At 45.4% G+C, this 19,862-nt stretch overlaps 1 protein-coding gene across 1 annotated transcript in view; it reads right to left on the minus strand.

Annotated features, from left to right (window-relative positions):
* Nucleotides 1-2,108: 2,108 nt before the first annotated feature.
* The window catches only part of ptprnb (protein tyrosine phosphatase receptor type Nb), a 49,132-nt gene continuing 31,378 nt past the window's right edge, over nucleotides 2,109-19,862 (minus strand). The window contains exons 6-25 of the mRNA XM_083758702.1: nucleotides 18,192-18,392; nucleotides 17,185-17,407; nucleotides 15,320-15,568; nucleotides 14,960-14,994; nucleotides 14,217-14,449; nucleotides 12,592-12,678; nucleotides 12,391-12,470; nucleotides 12,056-12,120; nucleotides 11,497-11,709; nucleotides 10,657-10,792; nucleotides 10,113-10,306; nucleotides 8,269-8,416; nucleotides 7,672-7,745; nucleotides 7,403-7,480; nucleotides 6,764-6,883; nucleotides 6,314-6,480; nucleotides 5,055-5,108; nucleotides 4,417-4,481; nucleotides 3,605-3,678; nucleotides 2,109-2,616 (exon numbers count right to left, since the gene is read on the minus strand). Of these exons, the coding sequence (XP_083614828.1) occupies nucleotides 2,545-2,616; nucleotides 3,605-3,678; nucleotides 4,417-4,481; nucleotides 5,055-5,108; nucleotides 6,314-6,480; nucleotides 6,764-6,883; nucleotides 7,403-7,480; nucleotides 7,672-7,745; nucleotides 8,269-8,416; nucleotides 10,113-10,306; nucleotides 10,657-10,792; nucleotides 11,497-11,709; nucleotides 12,056-12,120; nucleotides 12,391-12,470; nucleotides 12,592-12,678; nucleotides 14,217-14,449; nucleotides 14,960-14,994; nucleotides 15,320-15,568; nucleotides 17,185-17,407; nucleotides 18,192-18,392 (2,568 nt within the window). The 3' untranslated portion in view covers nucleotides 2,109-2,544. The remainder of the gene's footprint in view (nucleotides 2,617-3,604; nucleotides 3,679-4,416; nucleotides 4,482-5,054; nucleotides 5,109-6,313; nucleotides 6,481-6,763; nucleotides 6,884-7,402; nucleotides 7,481-7,671; nucleotides 7,746-8,268; nucleotides 8,417-10,112; nucleotides 10,307-10,656; nucleotides 10,793-11,496; nucleotides 11,710-12,055; nucleotides 12,121-12,390; nucleotides 12,471-12,591; nucleotides 12,679-14,216; nucleotides 14,450-14,959; nucleotides 14,995-15,319; nucleotides 15,569-17,184; nucleotides 17,408-18,191; nucleotides 18,393-19,862) is intronic.

Genomic DNA, 19,862 nt, shown 5'->3' on the forward strand with positions numbered 1-19,862 from the left:
CTCACCTGCAGGCCGCTGTCAGTCAGAATAGGAGGACATAGCTCTAGCACCATCACACTGAGTACTGGCTCCCCCCAGGGCTGTGTGCACAGTCCACTCCTGGACTCCTGGGAACTGCACAGATGCCGACCGCAAGTCCCTACAGATGATAGTGAGAGCAGCGGAGAAGATAACAGTTGTCCCCCTCCCCCCATAGCTGACATACACATACCGATGCGTTAGGAAGGCCATGAGTATAATGACCAACCCCTCCCACCCCTCCTACCATCTCCTTGAACTCCTGCCATCTGTAGGAGGTTCAAGAGCCTAGGAGGAAGCACCAGCAGGCTGTCCAACAGTTTCTTCCCCCAAACCATCAGGACACTCAATGCTCACCACATATTATTGCACCTAAGGCCAACATCCTGAGAGATGAACAGCACTTTACACATATGCACTTTGAATGCATCAGCACTTTCTCCTACCAATGTTGTCTGCTCCTTTTAATGTTTTTTAAAAGGCTTTGCCTCTTTTTAATGTGTCCATTATTTTTAAATGTTAAGCATCATGAGTCGTGAAGAACGGTATTTTGCTCCCCTGTATGCCCAGTATATATTTGTGGAAGTGACAATAAAATCTGATTGATTGATTACTATAAAACATGGTCAAACGTTGGCCAAATTGAACTTTACCAATTGAGTTGTTACTCGACTCCTAAAAGTCCAAGTGCTTGTCAGTGTCGGGGGTTCCCAGTTCAAATATAATTGTTGGGGGATCACAGCCTGAAAAGGTTGAGCACCACAGCCCTCCTATGAGACACAGACCGAGTAGAAGAAAATCTGTTTTATCATGACTATTAGTGAGGACCATAGGTTGAAAATGTCTGAAGTCCTTTAAGAGTAAACTTAGTTATTTCCACCACTGCCAGAGATGATCAGAGATCTCCACATTACATGTCTGGTGACATGTAAATTCAATGTAGTTGCTAAAAGTGGGTGGAAACAATTCACATATTTCAAATGAATCACATGACCTTCATATAAACAATTCATAGAAACATAATATGACACGCCGAGTGATTGCAGCACTTACACACGAAAAGATTTATTTAATTTCTCCACTGTTACAAAATAGCTTCTTCATCAATAGAATATAATTTTTTATTCGTTTTTTCTGACTTGCTTGAGGTATACAACAATAATCTCCAGGGACTAACAATTAACTGGCACACAAAGAGAAATAGATGTTAGTAAAAATGAACAAAGGAGGATTACTGAGCAGGATATTCCCTTCCAGCACCGCTTCCACCTAGCATCTTGTAAAGGCTAGGGTTGTGTCCGAAACCACGTGCTAACGTACTACAGACTACACAGTATTAATAACCATTAATAAACTTTCCTTCTCAAATATTTTCTCAACACCCAAAAGAGTAATTTGATGTCTTCCTGGGACGGGACCTAAATGAGTGAAAATAGCCGATCTACAATTGTCTCACGATGCACTGTGAGCTTCTAGATCGGCTATTGTCTTTTTTCCCCTCGCTAATTTATGGAATTTATTTGTGTTTTTAATGATTCGTTTATTTATGAAATTCTTTTGAAATAACAATAATTAAAAACAAAATGTAGGAAACAAAAGGGACATGTACTCGCAACCCATAAAAATGGGTCCGCAATCCACAAAATGTAGCTTGAAGATACTAATTAGGCTGAAAATAGCAAGTTGTGTAGTATTTAGTACTGTACAGTATGTGGATTTGGACGCAACCTAGCACTTACTGTGTACCTCTTCCTAGCGATAGCATCCTGTGCCAGCTAAGGCTGGATATCTTTGCAAATGTTCTGATCCTCCCGGTTCAATTCAACGGGCAGCTTCGATGGCATCTCTGGGTTGAAGGTTTTCTGTGCGACGTTTGGACGCACCACCCATGCTTTTCTGTCATGGAAACAGACCAAAATGCGTTGACGTCCACTGTACAGATTCCCATGTAAGCCAGACACCTTGATCCTCTGAGAATTTGAACATTTTCAACACGATTTGATTATGTTCTGATGCCTTAAAAGCTTAATAGAGGAAAAACAAACAGCTCATCTCTCCATTGACGACAGGCCTCCCTTGATGCCACCCAAAAGTGGACTGTTATTGTAGTGTTCTATAACTAGGATTTACACAAAATATGTGTGTCTTTTTCCTGACAGTGTGCACATGATATTTCCTTGAAATTTGCCTAAACTCAACACAATTATATATACTCAGATAACAGCCACACCACGTGTATCACCGTACCTTCTGTGCCTGTGCCAATCCAGTCAAAGTTCACTATTACAGTTTCAAGGCATCATCGCCCAATGGGGGAGGATGATGGGGTGGGGGGGAGGCAGAAATGAAGTGGCACAGGGTAAATCACAAGGTCATTCATCATTGTCCAATTAGACAGAAAAGGCAAGGTACTCTAAGACACAGGTGATGTTTTTTCCCCCCCTTCTTTTAAGATACAATTCCAAGTGCAAGGGGTCGTCGGGGCGGGAGGGAGGGGTCAGGCAGGCGGTCGGTCGGTCGGTTCGTTCACTGGGGCAGGGCTTTGAGGATGGCATTGACCTCCTCTGCCACGGCCGTCAGCGCAAACTCAAACTGGTCCTGGAAAGAGGGAGAAAGATGTCGTTTGTAAGTTTCATGCTTTCGTCATCGTCTCTGTGATTTGTGGGTAAATTACTGAGTTTTAATTTAACTCTCAAGAGACCCCTTTTGCACCGGGGTTGAACCGGTTTCCCCCGCCTAATTTTGAACCAAATTAATTTGTTCATATCCCAAAAAGTTGTTTTCAACCAAAGAAATACTTCCCTGAAGTGGGAACCAAAGTGGCCGTGTCACTATTCAAGCTATTCATGATGTGATAAATACCATCATAAAAAATAAAGAACGGAACCAGTTCTTGAGTTCTAGAACCAAAGTTTTTTTTATGGAAAAGGGGCCTCCAGTGTAAAAACTAAACAAATTAAATCAACACTCCAGATTTGACTGTGCAGGTGCAGTCAGATAGGTGTAGGCAGGAAGAAGTAAGGCATGCCGCATGCATGTATGTAGGTAGGTTTGGAGGGAGTAAGCAAGTAGATAGTAAGTAATAGACAGACATACTGTAGTTTAGTATATCGAAAGATGACATTATGTTGTCGAAAAGCATGATTTTCATTAAAAAAAATATTGGCTAAAACAATGCAAATAATCAATAATATTGATTATTTGCATTGTTTTAGCCAATATTATTTTTATTGATATAGATTATATTATAATATCAATATCAATAATAATCACAATGCAATAATCGTCAAAATCCATGAGAAACAACATACTATAAAGGGTCCATTTGGTTCACAAATGTCAACCATGTAGCAGGGGGACGTCCTGGCTGGGTCAAGCTCAAGGACCCCTGCGTGTACCCCACGCTAAGCCTACCTTGGTGCACACCATCCCAGGTCTCTGGTCACGCTAAGCCTACCTTGGTGCACACCATCCCAGGTCTCTGGTCACGCTAAGCCTACCTTGGTGCACACCATCCCAGGTCTCTGGTCACGCTAAGCCTACCTTGGTGCACACCATCCCAGGTCTCTGGTCACGCTAAGCCTACCTTGGTGCACACCATCCCAGGTCTCTGGTCACGGACATGCTCCAGCGTTGCGGCGATGTCAATCTCCTTCACACCTGCAGCAGACGATTATTATGCGTCAGGACACTGAGGACAGTGAGGATGCAAATGTTTTGCTGCCGCTAATTCGTTTGAAGTAAGTAAATTGCCATGGAGCAGTGTAGCCCCATCATGGATGAGCAGTACTGTACATGTTTGGTTCCCCATGTGTGAGACCATAGCGTTTGAATCCAGGTCATTCGAACGCTTTTGTTTGGTTTACGCTCGGGTGTTGTGCTCTGAGAATAGCAGATCTACAAGCCCACAATGCGTCGCAGTGCAACACGCTGTGAGGTTATAGATTTGCTGCTATGTCCAGCATACAAACAAGTGTAAAATCAGGCAATACGACACCATTATCGACATCATCTGAATCGACTGAAGTTGTATTGTATTATCAAACCCATATATACAATATTGTATTCATTAACCCATTCTGAACGGGCACCCATTTTGGTGTCAGCATCATGTTATGCTTTAGCTATTTAAAAATAGCAGATCTACAAGCTCATATCGCGCCACCGAGTGGCGCGATACGAGCTTGTAGGTCTGCTATTTTTGAAAAATCGAAGAGCGACTGACATTTTTAGAATCTGATCTCAGGTCAGTATGGGTTTAATCAGACCAGTGTGTGTCCGGCGGAAACCTCGTATGAATCTGATCTCAGGTCAGAATGGGTTAAAACCATTATAGCCCTCTGGATGAGTAGTAGGCATATACACACCAACACAATACATTCTGTATAGGCTACAGACCTTTAGCCATGCGGTTGAGAACCATGTCAATAAGGATGTAGGTCCCGGTCCGTCCAGTGCCATCACTGTTGGAAAGACACAACATGTCTAGATTATTACATGTAGCTGCAACCAAACACTATACCAGAGGAGGAGGGAAATATCACTTCTCCAATAGAAAGGTGATGGCATTCACCCCCAACCCCCCCTCCCCCACTGTTTGTACATCTGTGATATTATTGTATATTGGTGTTCTTTAGGCTATATGTTGATGAATTGAATACATATGATAGGGCCTCAATGGAAACAAGTCCACAGGGCTTTTGGGGGCGGACTGTACTTGTGCTGTTTGCCTTTCTGTCTAATAAAGTATTCAATTCAATTCAATTCAGATGAATATGAACTTGATTAAACGGTTAGGTCCACTGATCCATGCTGGAACACAACAGATTGATTTATTCATTAAAATGAACATGCTCTGAAAAACCCATCTGAGCACTTATTAACCTACATTGTACCATAGCCATTTATATACAATATATTTGTTATATTATGCACTTTTTGGGTCTCAAATCCAAAATCTACAAATCCAAACTACAATATAGTGCATGCATGCCACCAAGTGGTCTTTAGAGTGTACTGCATCTGAAAAAAGTTACCTGCAGTGCACAATAATGGGGCAGGATCGGCCTCGGTAGCACTTGTTCACCTTCCTGTGAACAAGAGGGGAACAATTAAGATAACAACCTTTCTTCCTGTGAGGGTGTAGACAAGAGAGGAAGAAGATGACATCCAACACCTGTGTGCACTGTGCAGAACGGTTTGAGTGACTCCAATACGGTCTTGGTGTAATGGTGTTCTAAAGATTATCCCAAGAGACCTACAGTGAGGTTAACCTCGCGTCACCAGGCCTTCCACCTCACAATCGCTGTGTGAACCGGTCTGGAGCGGATTGGTAAGTTACGTCTTGTTTTGTAGTCATCAGGCAGGAAACCACAAGGTGGAATAAGAATTCCGCCATTCAAAGTACTGATTCCGTCTTGTGGTTCCCTGCCAGATGACTACAAATCATTGACTACAACATGATGAAAGTGACGAAAGTTACCATAATTATGCTCCCGACCGGCTCATAATGCTGCTGTAAGGTACAGTAAGGTTAGTAGCACGTATGTATACACACATACAGTCTCTCTAACCGGCTACCGGTAACTCAAAGTCCTCTTAAGCAAAGTCCTCTTAAGCCAGCAAGTACCCACCAGTCACACCCTGAAGAAAGCTGTTGATTGCATTTTATTTTATTTTATGAATGTAATATAGTTTTTAATATTTCCAATATGAAAGAGCCACTCAATAAAGGCTTAAACTTTCTTGCCAGAACAGAAGATCACCTTTCCATTTCTTCTTTTGTTCAGCTTTAGCTAGTGTCAAAAGACAACATCCAGAAGAGGGATTGAGAAACTCAAAGACAATTTAAAAGGCTATGGGTCTCGGTAGCTCAGTATTTATTATCTGCTTGCTTCAGTCTATGACGAGCACAGCATCTGTGGGTTCCAAAAAAGTAAACACCCAGAGGCATCGTTATGATGACACTTCCTCTGCCAACCTGGGGGGGGCAGCGGACTGACCTCAGGCTTCCTTCTATGCGTGAGGAGTCCATGCTGCTTCTTTTCACCTGACAGGGGAGAGTTTCACCGGCCAGACGTAGCGCACGGAAGGAACACGTTATTCCGACCAGTTCCTTTCCCCTCGATCAGGCGCCACGGTTGACCAGGGAGAGGTAGTAACTAGTAAATGCATTTCAAATAATTGTAGTGGAGTAAAAGTATTGGAATTGCTCAAGTAAAGCACAAATACCTCGATACTTAGTCACACCACTGGCCATAATAACTAACTATGCACCCAGGCAAGGCTGCAGTACCTGCGGAAGTCCAGCAGGGGTCGCGTGGAGGTGGGGATGCCCTGGGCAGGCCAGCTGAGGAAGTGGAACTGGGTCAGGGTTCTGGTCTCCTGGGTCTGCACGTTCTTCAGGTAGAAGCTACGCACCAGGAAGTCGTTGCACCAGATGTGTTCAGACACCAGGTTCACCTGGAGACAAGTGAATAAGTAACATTTGTTACTTATTCAGTAGAAGTATCAATACTGTAATGTAGAACTACTCTGTTACAAGTAAAAGTTTGGAATTCAAAATGTACTTGTACAAAGGTCTCCTGATAGATGGTTTTTGTCTGGCCAAGTTTGAAATCACACATCTTTTAATGGATGGCACTGTGAGGGCATTCAACACTTTGGTGGAACAAACAGTGCATGTACATAAACTCGTATACTCGTTCTTGCACGCACGCACAGACACACAGTTAGAACGTCTGACCTCATAGATGTGGTACAGGGAGGATCCCTCGTCCGGCCAGTAGCGGTCACACTGCTTCTCTCCATCTTCCACCAGAGCGGTCATCATCACTATCACTGAACAGCCACTCTCCCACACCATCTGACATCACACAACAAACTACTGCTGTCAATCACCACGATTAACACCAGCTGGCATCACATATTAAATACTGTTGTTGATATCATCAATAGCAACAATAGAGCACTGAAGTCTGACTTAATGTATGCATTCTACTTCAAACACAGAATTCCCATAGATGTGTTTAATATCACGTCATATAAGAACTGTGTTCCAAAAATAAACAAGTGAGCACGGAAGCGTCAACAGACGGCAGGAAAACGCTAACGTTACCACGGCCGAATTAATTAAATCTTCGTCAGAAACAGACAAATATGAGTGACTGACTATCGTAAACGATACAGAGCCACCTCCCTGACTATTATACCCCCGGGACAATTTGTTCATTTTTGGACCACAATTCTTATACGAGACGATTCTGATCCAATGTTATTCTCCAGAGAGAAAAACCTCCGTGACACAGGGGGATGAACCAGTGATGTCAGGACTTCGGTACTCTATTGAACATATGTTATTCCAGAACAGAGTTTGGGTACAGACCTGCCAGAAGTCAGAGATGGTGTGTGACAGGGGTCCCTGCGTAGCGATGTAGGCGGGCATCCTGGGGTCGTGCTCAATCTAAAGCAGGAAGGGAAAGGTCAGATTGCGGCTTAAAGGTCAGGGGTCATCTGCGGCATAGGACGAGTGACCCGTCAGTCAATAGAGAGGCACTGCATGGTGCCATGATGACAGATCTGCCTATGTTTGCTTACAGAGTCAGGGAAGGAAACCGACAGATTGGTTTTGTGCGTGCATTCGTGCAGTCTTACTATGGTGCTGGCGTTGATGTAATCCACACGGGACGGGTTGACCTCCGCTTTCAGCTTCACTCTGGAGTGATCATCTAAAAGAACAAGACGACATCCTCACTGCTAGTCTGAATGCAATACACGAGTGATCATCTATTGGATGAAAGATGAACATTTTGGAGTTAGCTGGCATAAGATGTGAGGTTTCAAGTTCCACCCAACAGAGGAGTTTCATTCCAGTAGATTGGGTCTGTGTGGCTCTCAATCGTCAGCCCCGATGCTGGGCTGTACTGTGACTGGTAACCGGAATGCTCGCCTTCAAACCTGCTCGCCATCATTTATGTTTCCGCCGACCTCACGCCGACGGCTCGGTAAAACAGCATTTGTTTTACTGAGAATAAGGTTAGAAATAAGTTTAGAAATTAGGGTTAGACATAAGTTTAGGAACAGGGTTAGGTCTTGTCACCGTCTTACTGAGGTTAATGTTCGGAATAAGGTTAGGTTTAACCGTTTAGGTCAAACCTAAATGGCAGTTACGCCGGCTGAGCAGTTGTGCCGGCTGTGCGCCCAAGGCGACTGCCGACTGGTGTTTTGATATTTGGTATTCCAGTGACTCACAGGGCACGGCGTCCGGGCAGCGGTTCTTCTTGGCGTTGGCCTCGCTCTGGGCCGTGGACACGACGCTGGGCTCGGCCTGGTAGGAGCACAGAGCCTCCCACTCCTTCAGCAGGCGGTCCTTGTTCCTCAGGTGGTCCTCCATGTAGGCCTGAACCAGAAACAGGAGGGGGGACAACATGGGGTCTGCTTAACTGAACCCATTCAATCGGGGGAAAGCATCTGTGTTATTTTAGGTTTTAGCCATTATAGATAGCTCATTTGGTTCTCAAATTAGCTATACCAAGGATGGAAAAAATCTCCCACGGGATCAAAAAACCGTTAGGAGAAGGCACGCTCTACTCAGGGGGAGTCTTAGGAGTCGTCTCAATAGCTGGGTTCAGATTCTTGAAGATAGAAAAGGGAATATCTGCACTCTCTTGAGTAGTTTCTTATGAACTTATTTATTTTCAATGAACACACACAGCAGAAACGTACTATACCAAAGACCCCCAGGTGACTCCCAGGTGTAGTTAATATAGAGTCACATTAATAAATAATTATTGTCTCCACCAGGCCGAAGGCATGGGGAGAGAGTATGTTTTGCACTCCGTCCGTCCGTGTGTGTGTGTGTGTGTGTGTGTGTGTGCGTCTGTTACCAGCTAATCTCCGGCATCCGGGCGATGCCTAACTTTGCACGCCTGGATGCCAACGATTAACCTCCGCCCCAAATTCTCCAGAACGGCCACCAGGAGCCGACTTTTGTAAAACAATTTTTTTTGTATTACTCCTACAGATTTTGTCCAAAAATCCCGCAAATCGTTACACACTATCTCTATAGTCATGTGTTCAAGCCGGATCTGTCCGATATTTCATATTGCATCCTAATTGGCTAACATTGGCTTTCAAAGTTTGCAGGACTGGCCCGTTTTGAACAAAAAGCCTCAAATCATGAACGCAGCGTGCAATTTACGTGAAATCTTTCACGCACTTTCCTACTAGGATGAGGAATATATCCCACCCTTTTCACATTGGCCTTTTATAGCGCCACCAACAGGTGGATTTTTGAAAAATACATTTTTGGAACAAATTCAATCAAAGGCATAAGAACAAATGGCACCCTTTTCACATTGGCCTATTATAGTGCCACCAGGAGGCCACAACCTGACCTGCCCTGGTGGAGACCTGTGCCCTGAGGGGCACTTTTTCTAGTTTATACTTTGACTATTCAGAAATAGCAGATATACAAAGTCATAGCGCATCACTTCGTGATACACTATGAGCTTGTAGATCTACAAGCTTGTAGATCTTGTAGATCTGTGACAATATTCCTATTACTTAGACGGTGCCCTGGACAGTGTTGCCATGTCTGCTTATTATAAGCGGTTTTTGGCTTGTGTTCTTCTGTAAAGTCGCTTGTAAATTGGTAGGTTTGTTTGGGCTTGTTTCTAAAGTGTAGCTGCGTATTTGGCCTTGCATCCAATATACACTTGTCCCTAACCCCCATCTGAAAGTATTGTGTGGTGTTATAAATCTTCCAAATATTTCACAGTGTATTTTGTGAGCTTGTAGATTGTCTATTTTCTTTATCCCACGATTTTGTAACCCATTTTTCACCCCCGTGTCAATTATCTAATGTGATCCTGGGCTCTACACACCCTCCGCCAACCTGGGGAGACCAACGGACTTGAACTCATGCTTCCTTCATGCCTGAGTGTCCAAGTTGCTCCTTTACACCTGACAGGGGGGAGTTTCCCTGGTTGGACGTAGCGCGTGGAAGGAACAGAGATTGTCTATTTTCAACTAGCCGATGTATATAAAGTGACGGTTGCTTATTTCTCTCGCGAAATGAACCGCTGCCCACGTACCAGGATCATGTGTCCGGTGGAGATGTCCATGTTGGCCTGCGCCGGCTCCTCGCACCAGGAGGGGGTGCTGCTGTGCGAGCTGGGACTGGGCTGGGCGGTGCCGCTGTCGCTGAACTGAGACGACACGCTGCTCACCCTGGACGTGTCCGCGCAGGCTCCGCCCCCTCCTCCTGAAGCCCCTCCTCCTCCTGAAACTCCGCCCACGCCCGTCGCTCCTCCCCCCGCGACACCACCAACTCCACCTGAACAGTGGTGATTTTGACAGCAAAACTTTGTATTATTTATAGACTAAATATCATAAGATTTTAGTCAACAAAATGCACAGTTGATTTAGTCGAGTTGTCGTGTTGTAATGGCCGATTTTATAATCGGTTGCATCTTGCATGCTGAAAATAGCCGATATACTATTTATATATTTTCAGAGCGCACCTGAGCGCAACCAAGCATAAATGACTTGTCTTGACTTTTAGGCCCTCCCTAAAGAAGAAAGGTCATCGACAAACATTTTTCGTCCTGGATTTAGTCGATGGAATCAACACTGCACCTGACGTAGCGACGCCTCCTCCTCCTCCGCTGGCCGGACCCCCGCCTGCTCCTCCTCCCCCGACGGCCCCCAACGCAGCCGCTTCCAAGCGTCCGAAGGGCCCCTTGGAGGAGGCCATGTGCTGCCGGCACAGGTCCTTGTTAAGATGAGAGAGACAGGAGTTTAAGAATGTACAACAGAATTCAACAACAGAAAGTAAACTACGTTAAATGGAAAACGGTGCATTTATATAGCGCTTTTATCCAAAGCACTTTCCATATAGATTGTGCATTGCATTCACAGGCAGGGGAAACCATGCAAGACACCAACCTGCACATCATCAGCAGCAATTATAGGGTTCAGTGTCTTCCTCAATTACACTTCAACACTAACTCTTCGGCAAACAACACTATGGCAAACTAAACTGAACTAAAGCAAAAGAGAGATCAACTGGGTGCTCAAAGGAGATACAACGTGAGTTTAAAAAGGTAAGGCTGGCTTATCGAGGATCAACAGGAATCAAAGTTGAAAAGAGAGGAGCGATCCGAGCACTAAAAACAAGATGGAGGAGAGGGTGTAAAATCAAGGTTCTTTATTACAAAAATGTTACAACGGCAACATGTTAGCATGTTACATGTTGTTGACATACACTACTGTGTAGTCATGTCGTGTATGTCAACATGCATTTTGACCATGACAAGCCATGGAAAGTGGAGGAGAAGAAACAGTAGCAACAACAGCTAAGCCCAATTTATACTACTACTTTGCCAAGTAGTAATAAAGGGGGTACACACTACACATACGAGAAAACATACGTTTACATTGCCAAAGCAAAAGACACAATACAAGACACACACACACCTGGTACTCCTGGTGAGAGACGGGGCCTCCCTCGGGGCCCAGGCCCAGCTTCTGTGCCGCCAGGCGGTGGGCGTGGTGTCGCAGGCACGTGACGGTGGTGGCCGCCACCAGGACTCCGCAGACACAGGCCGCGGCCACCAGCGTGGAGAACACCACGCGGGAGCCCGCCTGGGGCGCGCGCGACGCCAGGGGCAGCACCTTCGCATCGTTCCTCTGTGGCGTGTGGGGGCAGGAACGAGAGGAACAAATGTCAGAGAGAGGAGAGACAAAGAGACGACAACAGAAAAGAGAGAAGGAACTTTCAAAATATACTTTTCTCATCATCAAAGAAGTTTAAAGAATAGACGTTATTTAGATTCAAAACAATTCAGTTTAGTCAGTGCTTCAAAGAAACACTAATCAGATGTTTGGTTTCCCACCCAACAGATCCAGGTTTGAATCCTGGGTGGTACAGTAGGTGGTACAGTAGTAGTAGTACTAGCACTAGCCTAGTAGCAGCTGTATGTATTACAGCTGCTAAGTAAGTTTAGTACGCCTATTACTGTGTAGTTGCACGAACCTCTCCAACTCCCGTCTGGAGAATCTTCAGGCCTGATTCAGATTCCAGGAAGTTCTTCTCTGTAACTGGGTGAGTGAGTGAGTGAGTGAGTGAGTGAGTGAGTGAGTGAATAAGTAAAACATAAATAAATAGTTAAGTTAATGAGAACAAATAAGACACAGGCATATTATTACAACTTTAAAACAGGTGGCAGGTATTGATTTAAAAAATAAAACTTAAAATGATGTAATGTAAATAAATTGCCTACTGTCTATATATTCTTTTATACGTTTGTTATTATTATCCATTGTAGAATTACAAAATGGAGATTCTTCATTCACAACAGTAACACGTACGTGCTTTCCCAGCGACAGACTCGGCTGTCTGGTTCTGTGGGTTTGGGCCGACGCTGAAGGTGACCGCCGGGCCGACCACACTGCGCACACACACACACACACACACACACACACACACACACACACACACACACTTTATCTGTGGAACCGAGTCAAACTACATGTAATGGTGGTCCCCCAGTTACAATATGATGGTCCTACCTGATGTTGAGGAATGCAGAGGTGGAGAGGTGGATCCTCTCAGCCAGGAGGTGCAGTAGACGCACCCCATTGTTCCAACCGAGGGGGCTGGTGGTGGAGAAACACACACATTCATGCCGACATACAAAGAAATGGACGTGGGCCTGGGCCTTGGCTCAGCGGTCCAGGCACCGTGGCTGGTAATCCAGTCTGGCAGTGTGCCGCGGGTTCAACTCCTGATCCTGGCCTTTACTGCATGTCACCCACCCCCATCTCTCTCCCCATTTCCTGTCAGCCTACGGTATATCCCTCCATAATAAATATAAAATAAAGGCGAAAGCCATAAAAAAATAATCTTAAAAATATATATATAATGGAGGTGTACCATGTACTGTACCTCCATTCATGAATGAAAAATTTTGAGAAATTTTGAAAACTTCATGGTAAAAATGTATGCCCATTTGAAAAGATTTTGTGCCAGGGATTCAACGTGTTAAAACTTTCAATTGTTCGAAAATAGAACTACAAGCTCACAATGTGTTGTATTTTCAGACCAGAGCATGTGAGCGGAGCGGAGCGGCCGATAATTCCGCTCTTCGCTCTCGGCGGCTTTTGTTACGCTCGCTCCGCGCTCACGTTCATCTCCCCCACGCCGCTCTACGCTCGCTCCCCGCTCACTTCAAAATCCACCCGCTACGCACCTCGCTCCGCTCGCTCTCGCGCTCACATGCTCTGTTGTAGCCCATCGTCATGTGTCCAAATCGAAAAGAACAGATATGTAAACTGTCGACACGCCATGAGCGGTGCATTGGTGATTTGTATGTCTATTCTCATGGACAGTCCGTGAAGCAGATTACGCGTATGGGGCTGGGCTTGAGTCTGAGAGCAGGCCCGGCGCCAGGATGAAATGACTGAGAGGCAATTGAGATTTTTGAGGGGGCACAAGGTCAAAGAGGTTGATTTAAGGGTGCAAACATCCCCTTTACCCCCCCCGTTGTGCCGGGCCTGCTTGAGAGACAATGATTGATGTAAACTGCTAGCCAAGCTTGCACAGTGCTGTGCCGTGTGCACTGAGCGGCTCGGAGCGGAGGACAGTTCTCGCTCCGGAAGTCAATCCGACCCATTTAAAAACCCACTCCTCACTCACGTCAAAATCCCCCCGCTCCGCTCCGCTCACATGCTCTGTTTCAGACAGTTGAAAAAAATAACATACGGTGGCAAAAATAGCAGATCTACAAGCTCACAGCTTGTATGCACACTCGCACAGCTTGTGTGAGCCGTTTCTTAATTGATAGAATAATAGTACAATAGTCTGACAGGAAATGGGGAGAGATCGGGAATCCAACCCACGACATGCTATCAGGCTAGATTAGCAGCCAGGTGCCCAGACAGCTATAGACTACGCCAGGCGTCCGGGCCACATTTGCTATTCTTAAATATTTGGGGGAAACATATTGAAAATGTTCCCCTCTTCTGGGGTTCTTTGGCAAAGTATTTTGAGATGGGGCGTCCGCAGCCAAATACATAAGAATTTGGTGGTATAGATGAAAAGGTTTGAGCACCACTGCATTATAGTACAAATCAACTCACATTCATGAGGCTGCTGACACTGATGGAACACACGTTATCCACACAGCTCTGCTCACCTCTGGTTGGTGACGATGTAGCCAACTGGGTCTTGGTGCGGCTCGGTGACCTCCGTGTCGGGCGGCAGCTCCTTCCGTCCCGGTTTCACCTCCTGGGCCAGGGCCGTGGGTCTCGTCTCCTTCTGGACGAGGACCTCCTGAGGGTCTCCCGATGTGGGTGCCTTGACCAGAGAAGAAGACAGAGCCGCGGGGACCGCTGGATCTTTTCTATAGGTCATAGAACCCTCTGTGACCTGAAGGTGAAATGAAAGACGAACATCAGATATGAATACTTTTTTTAGTTAGTTAATTAATTAAATTATTAAAATAATCTCTTAGCGCCATCTAACACGTGAAGTGTCGGACACCCTTATCATCGTACATCAGCCAATCAGACCATCACATTCCGTGGTACAAACACACACACACAAAGCTGTGCATTGGAGGTGCTAGAGCCCCTGAAAAAACATAGCATGGGTTACTTACCACCACGTCACTACATTACATTGATACTGAAGAGAAGAGACCTCACAATACCAGAAAGTTATCTCCGCTGGCCTGTCATCTGTAATAAATTGGACATTAGGATACATGGCTCTCCTTTTACAAAATAAGAGGAGCCGAGGCCTCTTTGAAGTCATGCTGATGACTGGATGTTTTCGTTGTAATCGTCTGATGAAGAGGCTATAACACTGCACTGCCACCCACTGGCCATTCAATCATAAAGCAAGGGTAAACAAACTACCAGAAAATGTTATCCTTACCTTCTTTCCTGAAACAGCATTGCTCCGATATTTATCTAAATGGCAAAGACAAAATAATAATAACATATGGTGTTTTACTTATGTTTATTGTATTTGAATGTATTTCTATATATGTCTTTGTGTAGGCTTATTATGCTATACCGTGTGGTTCAGGAAAAAATAACTTGAAAAATCGGAAAATATTCTTAATATTCTGAATATTAAAAACAATAGTCGTCGTCGTCATCATCATCATAATAAGGTTTCCGAGGCTATCATAATAATGATGAGACAAAATTGTGTCAAGTCAATATATTTTCACACCAATACCTGTTATATATCAGATTTATCGCTTAAATAACACAACAAAACGGCTCAAACCTTTGGCGTTCTTGTCGGCTACGTAGGAAGCGTCCATCTGCAGCTGTTTGAGACCAGAAGGCATGCTAGTGTCCAGCTGTATCAGCGCAGCGGGCAGCCTGTCCAGCTGCTTCAGTGCAGCAGGCAGGCTGTCCAGATGTTTCAGTGCAGCAGGCAGGCTGTCCAGGTGTTGGGCCGAGAAGTCTTTGATGTCGCTGCTGTCGAGGCCGTAGTGATCCAGCAGCATGGCCAGCTTCTGCAAGGAGTCGCCTAAAGCCACACGGGGAGTTGTGTTAACAGGCTCTATGCACACGCGCCAATTTGGAAAGAACTCTGGCCCCTTCCCTACTTCCTGCACAGGTGTTACCGATGACACTAACCAGTGGGTCTCAAAGTGTCCTTGAGTGGGTTCCAAATGGCCCCGTACGGGTGTGTATAACTCTGAGAGAGTACAAATGGAACCAAATGGATTTGGTTCCATTTGTACTCTCTCAGAATGATGGGTGTCCTTGAAATAATAAACTTTGAGAACCACTGTATACATACTAAATGGAACAGAGCCTCAATTATGTATTAATTATTATCATCAGTAACACCTGTGAGGGAAGTAGGGAAGGGGAGTTATTCTGTGTGCATAGAGCCTTTGTCACAGGGCAGACGCTCACAACACTGTACCTTCCCAATCGATAAGTTACATTTTATTGTCCATTAAATTGAACATAAAATGGAAACGTATACCCGAAATGTATCCCCCTTCATTTAAAGGACCCCCCACTTTGAGAATCACTCACTACAACATAAAATGCAATAGAATACACAAACTCATGAAATACATCACAATATCAGCAACATTGTATGGGTTAGGTGGGAGAGCTATACAAATGTCTTATTTAAAGCATCCAAAGCAGATTTCTTGCACCCTTTGTCCTTAGTCAACCCCAGGGCCCCCCAGAGGCCCTATCTTGCATGCCACCTTACCCCTTATGCTTAAACTTTGCTTTTTGTGTGCCATTTTTCACTATATTGAAAAACATAAAATTGTTCAAATAACCAAACTACAAGCTCACAATGTGTTGTGTAAAATCTGGCTAATACTTTTAGGCATAAGGGGAAAGGTGGCGCACAAGATAGAGCCCTAAGCCTCCTGCCTGCAATATGGCAATAGCTCAACTGGTGAGTGAAGAGGGTGGTTAGAGTCATTATGAACCTCATTATAAACATGAATAATTCATATTATTTCTTGAATCTGTTTTGATTCAACAAGGGCTTTGTTGTTGTTCAATGTGATCATGTATGCTCGTGAGTAGGATCATATAACTGTCAGGTGCATCGCTGAGTATTTGAAAATTGATTTTCTCACTATTTATTATGGAATATTGTGGGTTTACAGTCTCATAAAATGTGTGTTATGTTCATGTCCCTCCTCCCTCTCCGTCTCTAGATGTCCCCCCTTCCCTCTCTTCCTTTTCTCTCCACTGTCCCTATCTCTTCCTCTACCCCCTCCTCCCTCTCTTTCTCTCTCCCCCTCCCTCCCTCCATTTTCTCTCCACTGTCCCTATCTCTTCCTCTACCCCCTCCTCTCTCTCTCTCTCTCTCTCTCTCTCTTTCTCTCTCCCCCTCCCTCCATTTTCTCTCCACTCTGCCCCCATCTCTCTTCCTATATCTCCCCCATCTCTCTTCCTATATCTCCCCCATCTCCCCCATCTCTCTCTCTCTCTCTCTCTCTCTCTCTCTCTCTCTCTCTCTCTCTCTCTCTCTCTCTCTCTCTCTCTCTCTCTCTCTCTCTCTCTCTCTCTCTCTCCATTTTCTCTCCACTCTGCCCCTATCTCTCTTCCTATATCCCCCCCCCCCCCCTCTGCCCCGCCTTCCCCCCTCTCTCCCCTCACCATCCAGTGCAGACAGAGACTCGTAGTCCTCCTGCGGCAGCGGCTTCGTCGTCTTCTTCTTCTCCGGACGTTCTTCCTCTTGCTGCCGCTGCCTGCCGCCCATGGCCTGCTCGGAGACGTAGTCCTCGCCATAGTCCAGGGGGAAGTCTGGCTGCTGCTCCCGAAACAAATCCGAGGGGGTGGGGAGGAGGCCGCCGGCGGCCGCCCTGTGGTGGGAGAGGGGCTGCATGGAGGAGTGGTGGTAGAGAATGTCCAAGTCTCAATACTTCTACTTCACTACGTAACGTGTATCAGAGGTCAAACATTGTATTTATAACTCCACTGCGCTTATTTGAAAACCTTAGTTAACTATAGTTACTATGTAGATTTTTGAATTGAATCAGCGATTTGAAAATAGCCGATCTACAAGCTCACAACGTGGGCTTGTATATTTCAATAAGACTGTAGACGAGACATTCAGCACAATGACCAGTTTTACTTTTGGTACTTTAAGTACATTTTACTGTGGTGCGAGTTGAATACCGGACTTTTTACTTGTAACAGATCTATTTCTACATTGCAGAATGGATACTTTTACTTGAAACATTGCAGAATTGATCACTTAATTAACTGCTGTGTGCCAGACAAATCAAAGGAAAAATCAAGACGGACGAGCTCTTGTTTTCCGTTTGTACCGGAAGTAGAAGTCGGCCATTTTGGATCAGCCACTGAGCTCTGTTCTGTCCATCTAAAAGTTGTTTTTGATCGTGTAATCTCAAATTAGGGTCTTATTCAAGCCCTGAATGTCGCATTTTGAGCAGATTATGAGCTATAATGCAAATAAAGACGGCGTGCGTGCGTGCACGTGTGTACACTCGGGGTGTATTTAATTTTTTTGGTGGATTAACGTGGATTAAACTAAACTGGGCCATACATACGTCTGAGGCACCCTGGACAAAGGTAGGTTTAACTCGGCTATACGGCTGTGGAATTCAAGCTGCTTTAATAAAAATATATATTTGTCCCACTGCTGAGGAGGACGAAGGGGAGGAGGAGGTGGAGAGGAGGAGGAAGGAGACCAGGTCCTCCAGTAGCTGCTGGTCCTGGTCCACCGAGCCGGGAGCCCTGGAGGCAGAGCGAGAGGAGGCAGGCAGGCCGGCGAGGCGCGCAGGGCCTCTGCTGTCGTACAGGGAGTTGAGGGAGCGCTCCTCCTCGTCCTGGTAGCCATACTGCTGAGGGGACAGAGGGACAAGACACGTTATGTCTGTGGTTCTTCTTTAAAAACCCATTAAGGCCTGAGGCCCATTCTACGAATGCCTTCTAAATTAGTAGTTTTCAAACGTTTGAATTGATTTGGCCGCGCACGACACAGAGACACACAGCTGGGCATAGGAGGGGCTAGCGCCCCTCAAAAATGTTTGAAAATAGAAGATGTATATAATATCTGTTAAAATAACGCTAAAATCTAAAATGACACAGATACTTTCCCAGTGTTAATTTCGAGGACCTGTAGTTGGATATGCGTATATTTTTATTTATTCTTTTCTGCCTGTCGACTGCTGCATAAATATATAATATATAATATATAAAAAGAACACTTTTGCTACTCACAACACAAAGACGAAAGCCTACTTTCTCTAGTGGACGCACTCTGACCACACGTATAAAATGCACTTTTGGGTTAGGGTTAGAGTTGTTGTTGGCTATTTGTGGATTTTTTTAAAGTAGGGCTCAAGTGGTTAAAAATAAATCTCACTGCTGTGACTCCACCCATGTTTGTGCAAGACTGACGTCGTATTTGATGACGCAAGATTCGAGGGGGCTCAGCTTAAAAGATGACTACCACACAGCGTGCAGACCACTATAGCGCATGAGATAGAGTCTTACCCAGCGGCCTAAGAAATAAAACATTACAGAGGCAGTGCTACAAATCAGTACAACCTATTATTCCGCCTCTAATCGCACCATAAACATTCCAAGATCATAAAAGTAAGACAAGTCACTGGTTAGGTTCCTTCTGGAGACCTGTGCAGCAGAACAGTTGACCAGTTTTAAGTAGTTGTCTTTACAATAATTTCCAGTGTTTCATACTTTCACTTTTATTCTCATCGTTGTAGTCATGGCCTCCCACAGCGGTCTCCTGTCCGAGGAGAACTTCCTGTGTTCCATCTGCCTGGACGTGTTCACCGATCCCATCACCACCCCGTGTGGACACAACTTCTGCAAAAGCTGCATCACGCGTTACTGGGATACGGACGCGTGTCGTTGTCCACTGTGTAACAGAATATTCTATAGGAGGCCGGAAGTGACGGTTAACACTTTCATCTCCGACATGGTCGATCGGTTCAGGAGTCACAAGTTGAAGGAGCAATACGAGGGCAAGACCGAGGCCGAGGTTCAGCAGATGATCCGGGAGAGAGAGGTGAGGATCCAGGAGGTCACGCTCGTCGCCGACGGAGAGATGGCGAACAGCAGGCGGGTCTTCACAGCGCTGATGAGCTGCATCGAGAGGAGCCAGGCCGAGCTCATCCACGTGATCGAGGAGAAGCAGAAGACGACGGAGAAGCAGGCCGAGGGCATCATCAAAGATCTGCGGCAGGAGATCGCCGAGCTGAAGAGGAGAATCTCCGAGCTGAAGCAGCTCTCGCAGGCCGAAGACCGCGTCCACCACGTACAGAACGTCGCGTCCGTCGTTACCC

The sequence above is a fragment of the Protomyctophum parallelum genome (assembly GCF_964188405.1).
Source record: "Protomyctophum parallelum genome assembly, chromosome: 23".
NCBI lineage: Eukaryota > Metazoa > Chordata > Actinopteri > Myctophiformes > Myctophidae > Protomyctophum > Protomyctophum parallelum.